The following is a 15,730-nucleotide window of genomic DNA, read 5'->3' as shown; positions in this document are numbered from 1 at the left end:
AAAAAAAAAGAGATTTAGTTAATATTATAGGAAGAATATTATTTATATTAACGAGCACGACTCCCATACATACTCAATGAAAGGTAACAATTACATTGTTAAGAAAGTGTGGGTGGGGGGTCGCCTGGGTGGCTCAGTTGTTAAGCGTCTGCCTTCGGCTCAGGTCATGGTCCCAGGGTCCTGAGATCGAGCCCCGCATCGGGCTCCCTGCTCAACGGGAAGCCTGCTTCTCCCTCTCCCACTCCCCCTGCTTGTGTTCCCTCTCTCGCTGTGTTTCTCTCTGTCAAATAAATAAAATCTTAAAAAAAAAAAAAAGATACTGTGGGTAAGAGATAAAGTGAAATTAAATGGAAATTAGGACATTTCGTTTTTGTTTTGCATGTATAATTCTGCCTCCCCCAACATATTATTATGAAAAATTCCAAACACACAGAAAAATCTCAAGAATAGGGAGGAAAATGCAGAAATAGTAGTGCTCCCTAAGGTGTGGGCATATTACTTTGTCAGACATTTTAGGGACACTGCACTTCAAACTCCTGGTCCAGCTAGGAGCTCACAGACATCCTAGGGATGAGGAGGCCTCTTTTGACTCTTACAGATGGGCCACTGTCCTGTTTCTAAAGAGTTTTGGGACACAGAAATAACAACCAAAGAAGGGTTGTTTAGAAATACAACAGTTATCTGTTGTCATATGAATTAAGCGACACCATAAAAGGCAGTAGTATGCAGCTCTTCAAGATTTCTTTTTCTTTTAACTGAGGTATAATTGACATATAACATTGTATTAGTTTCAGGTGTGCAATATAATAATTTGATATTTGTATATGGCACGAAATGATTTCTCTTTTAGAAGGAGAATAGATATATTTTTAAAACTATTTGTGCTGTTTTGCTAAAAGAAAACAAACTGATACCACAAAATCAAAGATTCACATATTAGAGGTATTAAATGTACCTGGACCATGGCTATTTCATTAGTGACGAGGCCGTAACGAATAACGATATTACATTCTTTAATATCCAGACCTTCTTCTGCCACTGTGGTAGCGATGAGCAGATTTATTTTTCCTGTGCGGAATTTACTAATGACTTCTTTTTGTTCATTCTGTAGAAACAGTTTAATAAATTAAATTTTGTAAAGCTAAACACATTAAAATCTTCTAATTAGCAGAAGAAATAATAAATTGCAACTGGTCAGTGCAAATCAAAGGATTAGATCATACATGGATCCACTGCCATCTGTTTTTGGCATTGAACAAAGACATGATAGTGAGACAACATTTGATTTCCAATCTGGGATTACCACACAATAACAAAAATATTTCCATCATCCAGTCTGGAAGTGGGAAGACCATTATTTATGCCAAGGAAATAAATTGATGGGTGACTTGGGAGGGAGGAAAAAGGAGATGCTTTCAGTGGAGAGGAGGATAAGGCAATGAGAAACTAGAATGGGCTTTGCTTTTCACTACATTAACTTTAGAATATTTAATATTCAGAAAATAAGATTCAGTGACACTTTTAAAGATCATTGAATTCTGAGTCACAGAGAAAATAACACACTCGATGCCACGTCTGGTCACTGTAAGAGTCATTCAAGCAGGAAACCTATGGAATATGTCTGGAAGGACATGTGAGAAACAGAAAACGTTGGCTGCCTCCAGGGAGGGAGCGAGAAGACTGGAGAGCCGTGCCCTGAACCTTATTAATTCGGAAAGAGGTAAATATATTATGTGTTCAAAGAGAAGTTCAATAAAATGAAATAATAAATTATTAAAAACATAATTTTAAAAACTATAATTAAATGAAAAAAAGCTCTGAATTTTGAAACTTAATATAAGTAAAGAAATTAAAGAAGCACTCTGGCCCTTGCATAGGAGGAATGGGTAAGCATAAACCTAGCCTGATAGGGTCAGGGCGGTTTTGTTCTCAGACTCATCCAAGCTGTTGGTCCAGTCGGCCTCTGGTGCACATTTATGCTATCTTTTACCCCCAGACATTAAACAAAAACATTAAGCACTAGACAAAAATAAACACGTCAGACCAACGGTGTGTTCTCCCACCCTCTTTTTCTTCTTAGAGGCAGTGTGTGTCTTTTTTTGACTACTAAATGCTGGACAATTGTGCAGAAAAGCCTCTCTCCAGTCTTCTCTGATAATTTCTCCCTCTCACACTCACGTCCACTAATAAAAGCTTACATGTCTTTGGATTTTAGCAGAAGATGTCTGTGCTATTCAAAAGAGTAACTTAAGGGGTGCCTGGGTGGCTCAGTCAGTTACGCATCTGCCTTCAGCTCAGGTCATGATCCCAGGATCCCAGCTCCCTGCTCAGCGGGGAGCCTGCTTCTCCCTCTCCCTCTGCCCCTCCCCCCACTGGTGCGTGCTTGCTTTTTCTCTCTCTCAAATAAATAAATAAAATCTTTTTTAAAAAGTAACTTTAATAATGAGAATTTCAGACAGGGTTAGACCCTCAAATCACATCAAATAAATGCTGACTCCCTCTCCCAGTGAATAAGTCCAACTCTGTTCATAAGGGGAGGGTGTGGGGCATAAGGAAGGGGTGTGTTCTCTATTTTGGCATATAGCCCCCAAATCTGAAACGGCTAAGGAGCAAAAAGTAGCTTGACAACATACTTTCCTTTTGTACGTCACCTCTTTTCAGAAAAGGAGCTGAGGCCACATATAACCAAAGTGAAAATACTAAAGTTAATATAACAGAAACTTAAAAACAGGAGTGGAAGAATGTACTATTTGTAAGGATTAACATAGAGGCAGTGAGACTGAACTTTAATTTTGCTTGTGAGCTTCCTGAAAGCTAGGGCAAAAAGGAAACTAAGTAAACTAGCTCTCATCACAAAGAAGGAAGTAAGCTCCTTACCCAAGGAAAACAATGCTTTCTTTTTCTGGCATAAATTTTAAAGGCAACTTTAACTGCGTACAGGCAGTTAGTATATTGAGCATTATAGTGTAAAATTTCAAGAACTATTTTTTTTCAGCAAACATTAAAACAGATTTAATTTGCTCCATTGCACTGAATTCTGATGACCATGACAGAATTGAAGTGTCCCCTTGTCCAGCAAGACTCAAGGTCAATATGACTTCAGAAGAACAATTTTATTCGAACAAGCCATGCTTGTAATGTCTACAAGTGCCTTTTTTCTCTTCCATGGGTTTTACTGTGCACACGATAAGTAGTATAATGAAATGAAAACAAAGCAAAAATAATCTTAAAAAGGAAAAGAAAATCACTCATAGTCCCAAATCTCTAACACATGAAATGTCTTCATTTTTCCAAGTTGCCTTACAGATCCCATCCTATGCAAACGTATTCTACATTTTTTCTAATTGTAATGCACATATTTTTGTGGGGGTTTGATTTTTCCACTTGATATTATGTCGCAACCATTTTTCCATTTAGTTACTAAGTTTAAATGTCAATTATTTTTGCAAAGGAAACTCAATTTTGAAAGTTCCTCCAAGTATGTGAAAAAAGTGACTCCCAACAATGCTTAGCTTATCAGACACCACAGATTAGATTGCTACTCAACTCACATTTTATTTTAAGAACAAGCATTCCATAAAATTATTTGTGGAGTGGCAATAGAATTGATGGGAAAAAAAAATTACAACTAATTTGGGAACAGTAATAACAGGATAAGGAAAGCAATTTAGAAGGATGTTTTCACCTGTGTCATGGGCTTGAACTCACTGCTGTGTCCAGCTCCAATCAGATGATGGGCTTTGACTCCTACTTCTGCAAATTTTTTATTTTCAGTAATCCACTGAGAAAGGGCATATGCACTCTGTCGTGTTTTTGTGAAAATTATTCCTCGGGCCGATTCCTCAGTCCTTGTATATTGTTCCATTATGGTGTTTCTTAATTTGGTCAGCTTTTCATTTTCATGTTTTGGGTTTTCAGCCAGCTTTTTCAACAGTCTCCTGTTTTCTTTAAGAAAGAATTAGTTTGAATTATAAAACATGTGAATAAATTACACTGGGAGATTTTATGTAATGAGATACCAAGATGTAGTTGAACTACAGTTGATCTTGTGCTATCTAATGATCAGGCTAGCTTAATAAATAAACGTATTGCAATCTTGTTGACAATAAAACCAGATGACCAAATGACTGTGATTATACAATTTATGGCTAATCTGAGCCCATCAATTGGAAAGAGCCCCAATATGAATGGGATTTCTTCTTTCAAAATGAAAGATGATTTTAAGAGGGACTTTTGGAAGCAGCAGGCTCACGCCAAGAGGCAAATGCATGAAGTACGCAATCAACATAACATTGATTCTTACCAGAAAATAAATCCATGAGAAATCTATCTGTCCTATCCAGGCTCAAAGGTTTCTTTTCATCATCTTCATCTTCATCGCCATCACCATCACCATCCTCACCACTCTCATCACTATCATCTTCTTGGACCGCATACTTCTTCTCTTTCTCATCATTATAGAAAGCTTCAAGGTGATTATATGCATCAATTGTTCTAATTGTATCATTAATTTGTAGGGCCTCATTGTACTTCCTCAAATGCTCTGCACAAACACGTTCTTTGCGATTTCCTTCTCGTGCAGCTATGAAAGAATATGTTACGTACAGTGAAATCATGGTAGAACACACCCCTTAAAATTGTGCTGTGGACTTGAATATGTCTATGGTACTGACTCCAAAATCGGCTTCACGTTGTTTTTGAGATGGGCAAGGTAAGGATCAAAATGTGCCTTGAGCTCTAAAAGTTTTCCAAACCCTAGACTGGCTACCTGAGCTCTGGATCAGCAAGAACACAGACCTGATTCATGCCGACTCAGAGGAATGGCACGAAAAACATTTCAGTTGAGTTTGCACTTGGAGACAGAAACATAATATTTATCTTAATATGTTAAACATACAATAAGTGAAAGACTCTGGAAATAAAGAGAAAAATGGATGGATTGGTGCTTCTTTCCTTAGGTAAGGGATTAGAACATGTTCATCCTTATACTACTTCGAACACAGAAATTCCATTTGATATTCTATTTGCTTTCAGTTTGGTTGAGAATATATGACATATCATCTGAAATCTTGGCATAAACATGGAATAAACTAAGTGTTGGGTCAAAACCCAAATTACCTTTTTTTTCCATTTGAGTGGTCCATTGTTCATAGGGTTGAGTTCCAAAATCTGGCATTGGACTCATTTGGCAAAAACTTTGAATCTTGTTCATTATTTCTAAAAGTTTATCTTTAAATGGATCCTAAAAATAAATTATACACTTATTCTTACATGCTTGTATTGTTAAAGAAATAACATTATCTTTGGTAAAAATAACTTCCATGTTATAATAAATTTGATTCAGAATCTTTGTCTGGGCAAAGTAACAAGTTAATCTCTGACCACCTCTTTGTACATTTATTTTTTATCAGTAATCCACCCTTAAGCCACACACACACCAACACCATGTACCGCTGCTGGAATTTCCATTTTAAAAGTTTTACAAAAATAAAATTAATGGATAATATGCACCTTGAATGCTAATTGTAATTTAAAAATATATGTATTGGGGCGCCCAGGTGGCTCAGTCGTTAAGCTTCTGCCTTCGGCTCAGGTCATGATCTCAGGGTCCTGGGATCGAGCCCCGCATCGGGCTCCATGCTCGGCGGGAAGCCTGCTTCTCCCTCTCCCACTCCCCCTGCTTGTGTTCCTGCTCTCCTTGTCTCTCTCTCTGTCAAATGAATAAATAAAATCTTTAAAAATAATAATAAATAAAATATATGTATTAAAGCAATGCCCCCATTATTTAGAAAGCCTGTAATGTAATTTAAGAAACATTCCTTTTTGAAGAACTGGTTTCAGTATTATTTCTACCAAAATAAAAAGTTAAAAGTTAGACTTGTAATGAGCACCAGGTGATGTATGGAAGTGTTGAATCACTATATTGTACACCTGTAACTAATATAACACTGTATGTTAAAACACACACACACACACACACACACACTGTATGTTAACTAACTGGAACTTAAAAAAAAAGTTAAGAGATAGAGTTTAAAAAAAAAAACAAAAACCCAGACACATAAGAGTGCATACTATATGATTTCATTTATATAAAGTCCAAAGTCAGTTAAAACCCACTTTTGGTATTAGAAGTCAGGATAGTAGTTATCCTTGGGGGATGAGTGACTGGAAGGAAGAATAGGGGTTTTTGGGGTGCTGAAAATATTCTGTCTCTTAATCTGGATTTTGATTATACAGGTGTGTTCATTTTATAACAATTCAGCAATCTGTACACCTATGAAGTTGCACTTTTCTGCATGTCTGTTATACTTCAATAAAAAGTATATCAAAATTAAGTAAGTTAAAAAGTAAGATGGCAACTTCTTTTAAAAATATATCCTGAGGATTTTGTGGGGTTTTTAAAAATGATTATGAGTAGAAATATGCATTTAAAGTTATTAAGTATAACTGAATAAGGACCAAGAAGTGAATGAAAATAAAGTATATTCAAATGTTCTGGTTCAGCTGGAATAGATAGTAGTCATCTTCAGAATTTCCAAAAAATTGATCTGTGGAGATTGGTCAGTAACATTGGGTTAGTACCTACTACATTTCAAATACAATATTGCCTATTATACATATTTCATGTTATTTAATCCTAATATCCTATGAGGTAGATTTTCAATGATTATAATTATTATCAAGTACATAGAGCTAAAATTTATCATGCTTTTTATATTTTACAAAAGAAAGTATTGACATAATATACTGGTCATAATGTCCAAACTAACATAGTTGGTTTTTATAATCAGTGAAAATACTCATTGCAAAAGCATCATTAAAGTAAATATTTTACTTCTTTACCATGTCAGTGTTCTCTTAAGAAAGTAAATATACAAATTAAGTAAGATTTCCATTATCATTACCAACTGTAATCTGGTAGCAACAAAATGGCTCTGCAAAATGTCAGAAAACCAGTGCTGAAATTCACCAAGAAAGTAAAAAGAATAAAATGAATTACAGTAATCACTCTAGTTTAGCTATACAACCTCTCTACCCTCACCTCCATGCTCACATGTAGTCAAGCTACTCTTCATATGAACTGGAAAACTAAAAGAAGGCTGGAAGAGAGAATTCACAGCAGTGCTTTGTTGTCTAACAATTAAAAAAAAGAATAAACCTGTAACTTATTTTGCTAAAAATTTAAGATAATATTCTTCAGATGGTTGGTATAAAATAATCTTTGCATCTTTCAGTTGAGTATGGTATTATAATGAATTGTTGAACACTACATCAAAAATTAATGATGTACTGTATGTTGGATAAATGAACATAATGAAAAAAAACAAAAGAACAAAAAAATCTAATAAATATAAAATTTTAAGCACATACTTTTCTGGTGTCATCTGCAATTGCAAACTTTTTGCATGGCTCTTTTATTTGGTCTTTGAGTTGATCAATATTTTCTTTCACAGTTTTAATGGTACATGCATCGAGATTGGCACATATCTGGAAAAGAGATTTTTTTCAATATTCAAATATTTACTTTTCCTTTTCAACTGATTCAGTGTAGAATTATTTTTCATATAACAAATAAGGACCATGACTAACTAAATATAGCATTTTAGTATTGCTCTACTGTGGATCTGATTAACCAATACGTTTATCTCTATGGACTAAAAAGAAGCTTCTAAATCTTGTTGGTGGATAATTCCAGAAAAAGAAGTGTATTTATTTTCATTCCTTAAATTCCATTTGCCGGCTGGAAAAACTGACATGGAAACAATGCAGCAAATTACAGAGATCGGCAGAGAATGGTAATGAGATAACCCTATCACATAAGAGATTTTAAAGGTCATCTTGACATCCCTGGATTAGATTACCACCCTCTTCTACACATAACGAGGACAATGTAAAGCTAGGAGCAGCCAAAGCCTGGATGTGCCTGGATCTAGACTGGTATTAGTCCTTAATCCCATAACAAATTATATCTTGGAACAAATAATTGTGCCTCTCTCTGTTCTACATGATTGTTACTGAATTCAACTTAAAAGTAGGGGACTTAAAATATAAATGCAATTGCCTTAGTGCCAACATACTTCTTGGGTTACTCTGAATTCACTGAACAATTGAAATCAACAATAGTACTTTATGTGGTGTTACCACTTGGGGTCAGCTGACAAGTCGTACAACCGCAACTAAAGATTCTCGTATCTCCATTTTCTCATTTAATTTGAATTACCCAGAATCTGAGAATCACACAGAACAAAAAAGGCACAGAAAAAAATATGCAATTTTGAAACTCATGGAGTATTATGAAAATTAGAAATTTTCATAGTTTGTGCATATTTCTATATCACATGGATCATCAGGTTTAACAACAGGAGTAGATATTTAAAATAAGGTATTTCATTTGTCCCAATTTTTCATTGATTCTATCCGTACTCCATAATTTTTGTGATATTTTTCTGTACCATAGTAATTTATTAGGGCATGTTACTGTTTTGTAGAAGACTGAATATGTTTAACTAAAACATATTGATTTCACTTAACTGATGATCATAGAATACCTTCTTTTATGCACTCCATGGCACTTGGACCTAATCTTACTCAAGAAGCCCAAGAAGCTCTGGCATTTGCTTTTAGGGTTTTTTGTTGTTGTTGCTATTGTTGTTTTACATAAAGTTAATGGCTTACTTTTAAAATGTGTTCCTTGGCTTCAGCTTGCCTTTTGGCTCCTCCAACACCTGGTGAAGCTGTTAGTCCTAGTATCTGAGGTAGAGGAATCACTGGTTTGCATTCTTTCTTGAGTTTATTGTTTTTCAACTTCTGTTTCAAGTAACGCCTCATGATGTTATTATAGACTGCTTCTTTGTTGGTGTGATGGCATTCATCAATGACGATGAGGGAAAAGTCTTAAAAGAAAATCCAAGTGGTTCATTTGTCCATACCAGCAAGGTAGAGTGAAAAAAAGTACCTTAAAGGTAGTAAACTGTGCTGCGACGGGGATATCTTTTCTTGAGCAGAATCCTGGCACAGACCTCTCACTTTTTAAGAGGGCAATGGGACTATGTTAGTCATCTGTACATCCAGAGGTCCAGGTATATTAATTATGAAACTATTATTGTTAGTTATTATCCTTACTTAAGAGATTAATTTCAGAAAGTTTATAAAGGTAAAAAGTGTTACGGGATGGAATTCAATCCCTGCCTTATTCCCCACAATTAATCAGGATTACATTTTTGTTCTTTAATAAAACAATTTAATTTTCAGTTGATGAGGGTTTATTTTTATGTCAAATAAAAACCATACCATTTAAACAGAGATCATTTTGCCTTGTATTAACACTGCATTTAATTATTACAATTATTATAATGATTATTTATACTTCTTTCCCTTTCTCTCACTTTCTCTTCCCTTCCCCTACAAAATAGAAAGGATTATATTTCATTCTATGGAAAAGATGGCATATCTAACAGTAGCCATTAGCATATGAAAATATCCTGTTGGTACCTAGAAGTAAAAAGTAAATGGAAAGTCCAGTGAGTGCTTGATTTAATACCATATTCTTATGTAACTAAAGTGATCTAATTAAAAATGTATCATAATTTTTGTGTTTCCCCAAGAAAGTAGAAGAGTTTTAATGAAAACTTAAGCAATGGAAGACAATCTAAATCAGAGATAATCTTTTTATTTTTATTTTTATTTTCTTTAAGTAGGCTCCACACACAGCGTGGAGTCCAACACGGGGCTTGAACTCACGACCCTGAGACCAAGACCTGAGCTGAGATCAAGAGTCAGACACTTAACTGACTGAGCCACCCAAGCGCCCCTAAATCAGAGATAATCTTTTTAAATCAGCATTTTAAAAATATATAACTAATACAGCCTCTGTGCTATCATCAATATCACTAATTCTTCTTTTTCCAAAAATAAACACTTCGACCAACCTGAAAACTGGACACCATCATCTTCTCCTTTTTCTGAATTTAAAAGGGAGTTTTCAAGGATTTGAGCTGTACTGATGATAACATCATAGGTTTTGACAACTTCTGGAAATGATATTTTTAATTGGGTATCTCCACTTAATCCAATTGTATGATACCATTTCTTCAAAAATGGTTCAAACTCTTTGCGGAAGAGCTGTTCAACTAGTGCCACCTTTAAAAATGACAAAATTAAAAAGAGAGAGAGAGCATGGTCAAAGAAAAAGGAGTATTGATCAAAGGCCTACTACGTGGCAAGCATTATCAGAGGTCTTTACATTATCAGTTAATTAAGCATAACAACCTATCCATCATTACATTCATTAATTTGTCAATAAGCATTTACTGAATGCCTGTTAGGTGTAGACATTGTATCTGAGACATAAACATGTTTAAGATATGGGTGACAACTTTGAGGAACTCAGTCTAGTTGAGCACATAGACTAAGACTAAGCAACAAAAAACCACAAATTAGTAAAACACAGTGTAATAATTCTCCCATAGAAATATATACAAAGTGACAGCAAAAAGGCAGAAGTAACTGAGTACTCAAAAGAAGGGTTGAGAAAGAATTTTAATTTGTAAATCATGAGTCAATGACAAGATAAATTAAAACCAAGGCTGGATAAGAAATAAATTCTGAATTCACAGATCAGGGCCAGGCTATAAAGGGCTGTGAATAACATGCAGAATATTTTAAATTTAGTATAATAGTTATAGGACCCTTGTGAGTTGTTGATTTATTCCTGCTGTTTGTTTTGGGATGGGGCCAGAGGCAACATGCCTAAAAAACTGAAAGGAGCAGAGAACCAAAAGTGAGGAGGTAAGACACTGCCTAGGAGAGCAGATGTGAGATGAAGGGGTAGACCACTAAAATAGCTTTGGTGGCTGAGAGAGAACAAAAGAGCAAACAGATTGGCAAAGTAAGTGGAAATCTTTCCGAGGTGACTGGCATTACCGAAGGGAGTAGTTGGCATTGAGGTTACTCGATGTAATTGGCAAGTCACAGTATCTTTGCATTCACTAGCAAGTCAAAATGCAGGTCTTCATGAAGACCCTGACCTGTAAGACCATCACCCTGGAGGTGGAACCCAGTGATACCATGAAGAATGTGAAGGCCAAGACCCAGGATAAAGAAGGCATCCCCCGTGGCCAGCAGAGGCTCATCTTTGCAGGCAAGCAGCTGGAAGATGGCCACATTCTTTCTGACTACAACATCCGGAAAGTGTCAACCCTGTACTTGGTTCTCTGTCTGAAGGGTGGCTATTAATTCTTCAGTGTTGCATTTATAGTCCCCAGTGATGGCATTACCCTGCATTATGGCCATTTGTCCCAATTTAAGTTTAAAAATTAAATTACCTTATTTCGCTCAGCATAAAAAAAAATTAAATTACCACTTTCAGTTATAGCTGAACCTGTTGAAAATTTTAATAAAGGTTTTGTTGCATGGTAGCAAAAAGAAGTCCTTTCAGCTGGCTCTCTGTATGTCACAGTGCCTGCTGAAGGTGGTTCAGTTGACCCCTCAATGCTACACATTACCAGTCATTTTGAATACCTCCTAGATTAGGGAAAGGAATGACCAGGCCATCTTGAATGTTATATCCTCAGAGAATTTTTCCCACGGGAGCCTAGGGATGTATAGTGTGGCAAACAGAGAGTTGGCAGGAGGAGTTTCAAGGGCCAGCATCAAAGAGTAAGCATTATACTCCTCATAATATAATTACCAGATAATGTGATCAATGGTTATCTTTCCACTGGTCTGCAGAACATGTGTTATTCATCTTTTTACTTGAGGTGAGCCCCACTTATGTGTACAATGAGGGCTGGCTGACACCCCTGGCTGAAAATAGTGTACAAAGAACAATGCTTTGTATCATTGTTCAGTATAAATAATGAAGTTATTTAAGAGTGAATGTGGAAAAGAAAGGGGTAAAGTGGAATCTATGAATTTCAACGAAACAGTGCAGACCCAAAATCAATAACCAAGTTTGGTAAGTGGGAGAAAATAATACAAGGTGAGAAAAATAAGAAGAGAAACTTTCCAGTAGTGTTTTTGTTTTTTGTTTTGTTCTGGTTTTGTTTGTTTTTTGTCAAAGTCAAGTTTCTGGTCCATCTGCCACACAATCACTTGAGAGATTTGGAAAATGCAGACTCCTGGGCCCCACCAAAGGGTCACTGAACCTAGGGACCATCTTTGGGGACACAATTCTGTGTGCATAACCTGCACTTAACATGAAACCTCTCATGTGACAGTAAGTCTTTAGAATGTGAGAACCGCAGCTCTTCTCTCTCTTACACAAAGTCATTTCTGACATATTTTTCTAGAACTATTCTTTTCATTCTACTTACACGAGACAGAGGAAATAATCTGAGGAAGAAGTAAGAAAGACTCTGAAGTAGAGAATGAAAATTAAGCTTAGTGGGAAAAGATAGCAAGATCCAGGAGAGAGAAAGTCAGCCCTGAAAACGACTCCAGCCACTTACTTATTATGTGACCTTGGACAAGTTACTGAATCATTTCAATCATTTCAATTTCTACATCAATAAAATGAAGATAATGTTAACCTATGGTAGCACTGTTGTGAAAATTAAATGAAATAGAGGCTGTCATTTTTCTGGTCCTCAGAAAACTTCCCTGATATTTTGCTGATCCTTTTATTCCAGCAGTATAGTGAAAAAAGAAGGCCAGTTAGCTTCAAAAGATAAGGGTTCAAGTTTCAGCTCTGCTGCTTATTGGCAGGATGAGCCCTGACAGACCAATTAAAGCCTCAGAGCCCCAGTTTTCTGATGGGTAAAATGAGGATAATTACGGTTACCTCATAAAGTGCCTGTGTGGATTTAATGAGATACAATAAAAATAATTAATATTGTATAATAAAGTGCAATACAATATTATCATATTATTAATAAACATCTCTCATTTCTTAGAGTGTAGATTCCTGAGAATAGGATCTGCCTTTGATTTGTCTTTAAATCCCCTCATGCTGCTGAATGATTTAAGAATCTCTATACCATGGAGTGACATAGCAATCTGGGGTTCCGCCCATAAAGGATGAGTCAAGACCTTCCAAAGAAGCAGTATCTTCTGGTCTACAGAACAAAAATAAGTTTTCACAGGAGGTAGCAGGTGTTGGAAATCCTGATACTCACTCTGGGTGGCGTTGACTTCCTACTGAAGGACACAGAGAAAGCCAGATGCAAGTCTGACATGGCTAATTGGGAGGTGTGTGGTCCTCTTGGAGCCTTTTCCTGAGATGTGACAGAGTGCCTGCCAAGACTAATCAAACCCAACTGCTACCCACTTCTGCTGAATCATATGGGGCTGCATTATAGCATCTGAAGGAACCTGGGATTTATCTCTCGTGATGTTGAAGCCCTAGATAGGAAATAGAAAGTCTGGGAACACAGGTGGTGTTTTCATTTCTCCCTGCATTTGAAGGCGATAACTTTGGAAAGCATGGAGGCAGGGAGATGAAAGTAAACGATGTTAGAGGGGACAGGATTTCTCTTTTCGAGATCAAGGGTTACAATACCATCTATTAGGCTAAATATAGAACTAAGGTTATGTGACATACAGGGCCAGACTCAAATGAAGAGAACTGAAGCTCAAGTTACTATAAAACTGAAAGAAATGGGATGATAAAGTAAACAATTATGACATATATGGAAGAACTAGTGGAGAGGTTTCTAGTAATTCCTAGGGAAAAACAATAGAGAAGCAGATGATGAATTAGACTTATGTCCTTAAGTGTCTACACAACAGTGCAGTGAATACGAATAATTAGTGAGGATAATTTAACATTTAAACATGGCTGCAAATGTGGATTTGTAAGAATTACCTAGATCCAATGAGATGAAAGATTTGTGATGAGCATACAGCACTGAAAGAAGGAGTCATTGTAAGAACAAGTTGCATTAGATGCATACAAAAACCTGAGACCTGCAATGATCAATCAACATGCATAAGATGAAGAAATGAACGTTTGCATTTGGAAATTAACTGCACAAAGATAACTTAAAAGAATTTTAGTTTAGCAGATTTTCAGACAAAGAAGAAACTGAGGCTTTTAGTTTATGGCAAACTCCAGGTGAGTCCTTGGGTGCTGGCACCAGTGAAAAAGGCAAACCTGGTCATGGGCTTAGAGTCACATCTCATCTCTCTTCCAGTCTGCACCAATAAGACTGTATCTATAGTATTTTACCCAACTCTGGATGCTGTATTTGAAAAAGGTCCTAAATAAATGTCTCAAAAACTATGGGCACTCAGGATGATGAAAAATCTGGAAACCATGTTATATGAAAAATAGTTGAAGGAACTGGGAATATTTATCCCAGGGAACAAAAAGAAAAATGACTTAGGAGCCACATTGCTGCCTTCTCTATGTGAAGGGCAGTCGTGAGGCAGGAGAATTAATTCTTACTCTGTATAATCACACTGGAAAGAACTCTAACCAAATGTGGATTTCTGAGAAACAGATTTCGGTAGGGCTTTCCATCAGTGCCAGTCATTCAAAGAATGGATCAAGCTATCTTATTAAAAGCAGAACTTCCTGGATATCCCAGCCTATTCTACTCAGCAGAGGCGAGAGATGAAATGAGAGCTGGATGAGAGCTGGATCTTGAAGTCCTCTTTTAGCTCTAAGAGTTTATGACCCTGGGGCCTGATAAAAGAAGGGAAGGAAATAGATGAATTAAAAATATCTCCTAGGTGTTGAGGCTACATGCTTTGGAGGAGGGGGTGTAACTAACAAAGAGACAGTTAAGGAGGGAAAGAGAGCCTTTAAGGAGGGAGATGGTGAAGGCTCAGTTTGAGGAAACTGCAGAATACTCAAATGGTCTCAAGAACTCCAGCTGAAGTATCTTCAAATCCGGTTAACTTTGTTCTTTTCTGTAAACCTGGCACTTAAGACCCTGTTCACTGGTTAAGGGGTTCCACTTAATTAGTTATGGAGGTGAGGAAGAGGGAGTGGGAGAAAGAACTAAAACTTACTGAGTCATTCCCAGGCTTGAGATAGGTTATTTAATTTAAATTTCAGAACAACTATATAGGGTAGTACTATTTTGTTCATTTTACAGATGAGGGAACTAAAGCAAGAAGTTAGGATTTTGTCCAACGTCAAACTACTGCTGGGTAGAAGGTGTATTCAAAGCTAGACTCCCTTTATTCCAAAAGATAATGTCCTTTATAAAGAGAATACGTGAAAGGCTATTCACAAATAAATTCTAATGTATCACTATTGTCACGAGAAATAAAACTGTTTTAATAGTAGGCATTCAAGTATAAAGAAGAGGTTTTTCGACTTAGCAGATACATACAAAATGCATTTGGAACTATATGATAGAAATTACTCAGATCATAGATTCTGAGTATGTTTCTTTGGTACCAAAAGGCAGGTTGCAACTAAAACCTTTGGCATAATAGAAATCCAAGAATATAGAAAAGCTGTATAGTCTATTACTATATATTTGGCAAAGGAAATGATGACACTCTAGTTATTGTAAGTAATAGAAAAAAGACTATGTCTGACCATGGAAATGTATACTCAATTTTACTCCAAAAAAATAAAGATTAATCTGCCCAATATACACATTTATAAATTAATAAACTCATTTATCTGAATAAAGCTCAAATAATTAGATTTTGTTTTGCAGTGAAGAAGACTTAAACCTGTTTATGAAGATTGTTCTTTAAATACTCCAAAATATAAATTATTAGAGGAAAACCTCAGTTGCATTTCAAGTAACATCTATATATAATTCTT

The 15,730-nt window shown here is 36.0% G+C and overlaps 1 protein-coding gene across 2 annotated transcripts in view; it reads right to left on the bottom strand.

Annotated features, from left to right (window-relative positions):
* IFIH1 (interferon induced with helicase C domain 1) overlaps positions 1-15,730 on the bottom strand; it is a 56,434-nt gene that overhangs the window by 8,058 nt on the left and 32,646 nt on the right. For both annotated transcript variants that reach the window (XM_081814298.1, XM_081814299.1), the window contains exons 6-12: positions 9,933-10,143; positions 8,680-8,897; positions 7,375-7,491; positions 5,119-5,242; positions 4,304-4,582; positions 3,686-3,945; positions 956-1,105 (exon numbers count right to left, since the gene is read on the bottom strand). In XM_081814298.1, coding sequence (XP_081670424.1) covers positions 956-1,105; positions 3,686-3,945; positions 4,304-4,582; positions 5,119-5,242; positions 7,375-7,491; positions 8,680-8,897; positions 9,933-10,143 — 1,359 coding nt within the window. The remainder of the gene's footprint in view (positions 1-955; positions 1,106-3,685; positions 3,946-4,303; positions 4,583-5,118; positions 5,243-7,374; positions 7,492-8,679; positions 8,898-9,932; positions 10,144-15,730) is intronic.

Source organism: Leptonychotes weddellii, chromosome 3 (genome assembly GCF_054177405.1).
Source record: "Leptonychotes weddellii isolate Sample4059 chromosome 3, ASM5417740v2, whole genome shotgun sequence".
Taxonomy (NCBI): domain Eukaryota; kingdom Metazoa; phylum Chordata; class Mammalia; order Carnivora; family Phocidae; genus Leptonychotes; species Leptonychotes weddellii.
The sequence above is the reverse complement of the archived record's forward strand: the minus strand, read 5'-3'. Positions and strand labels throughout refer to the sequence as shown.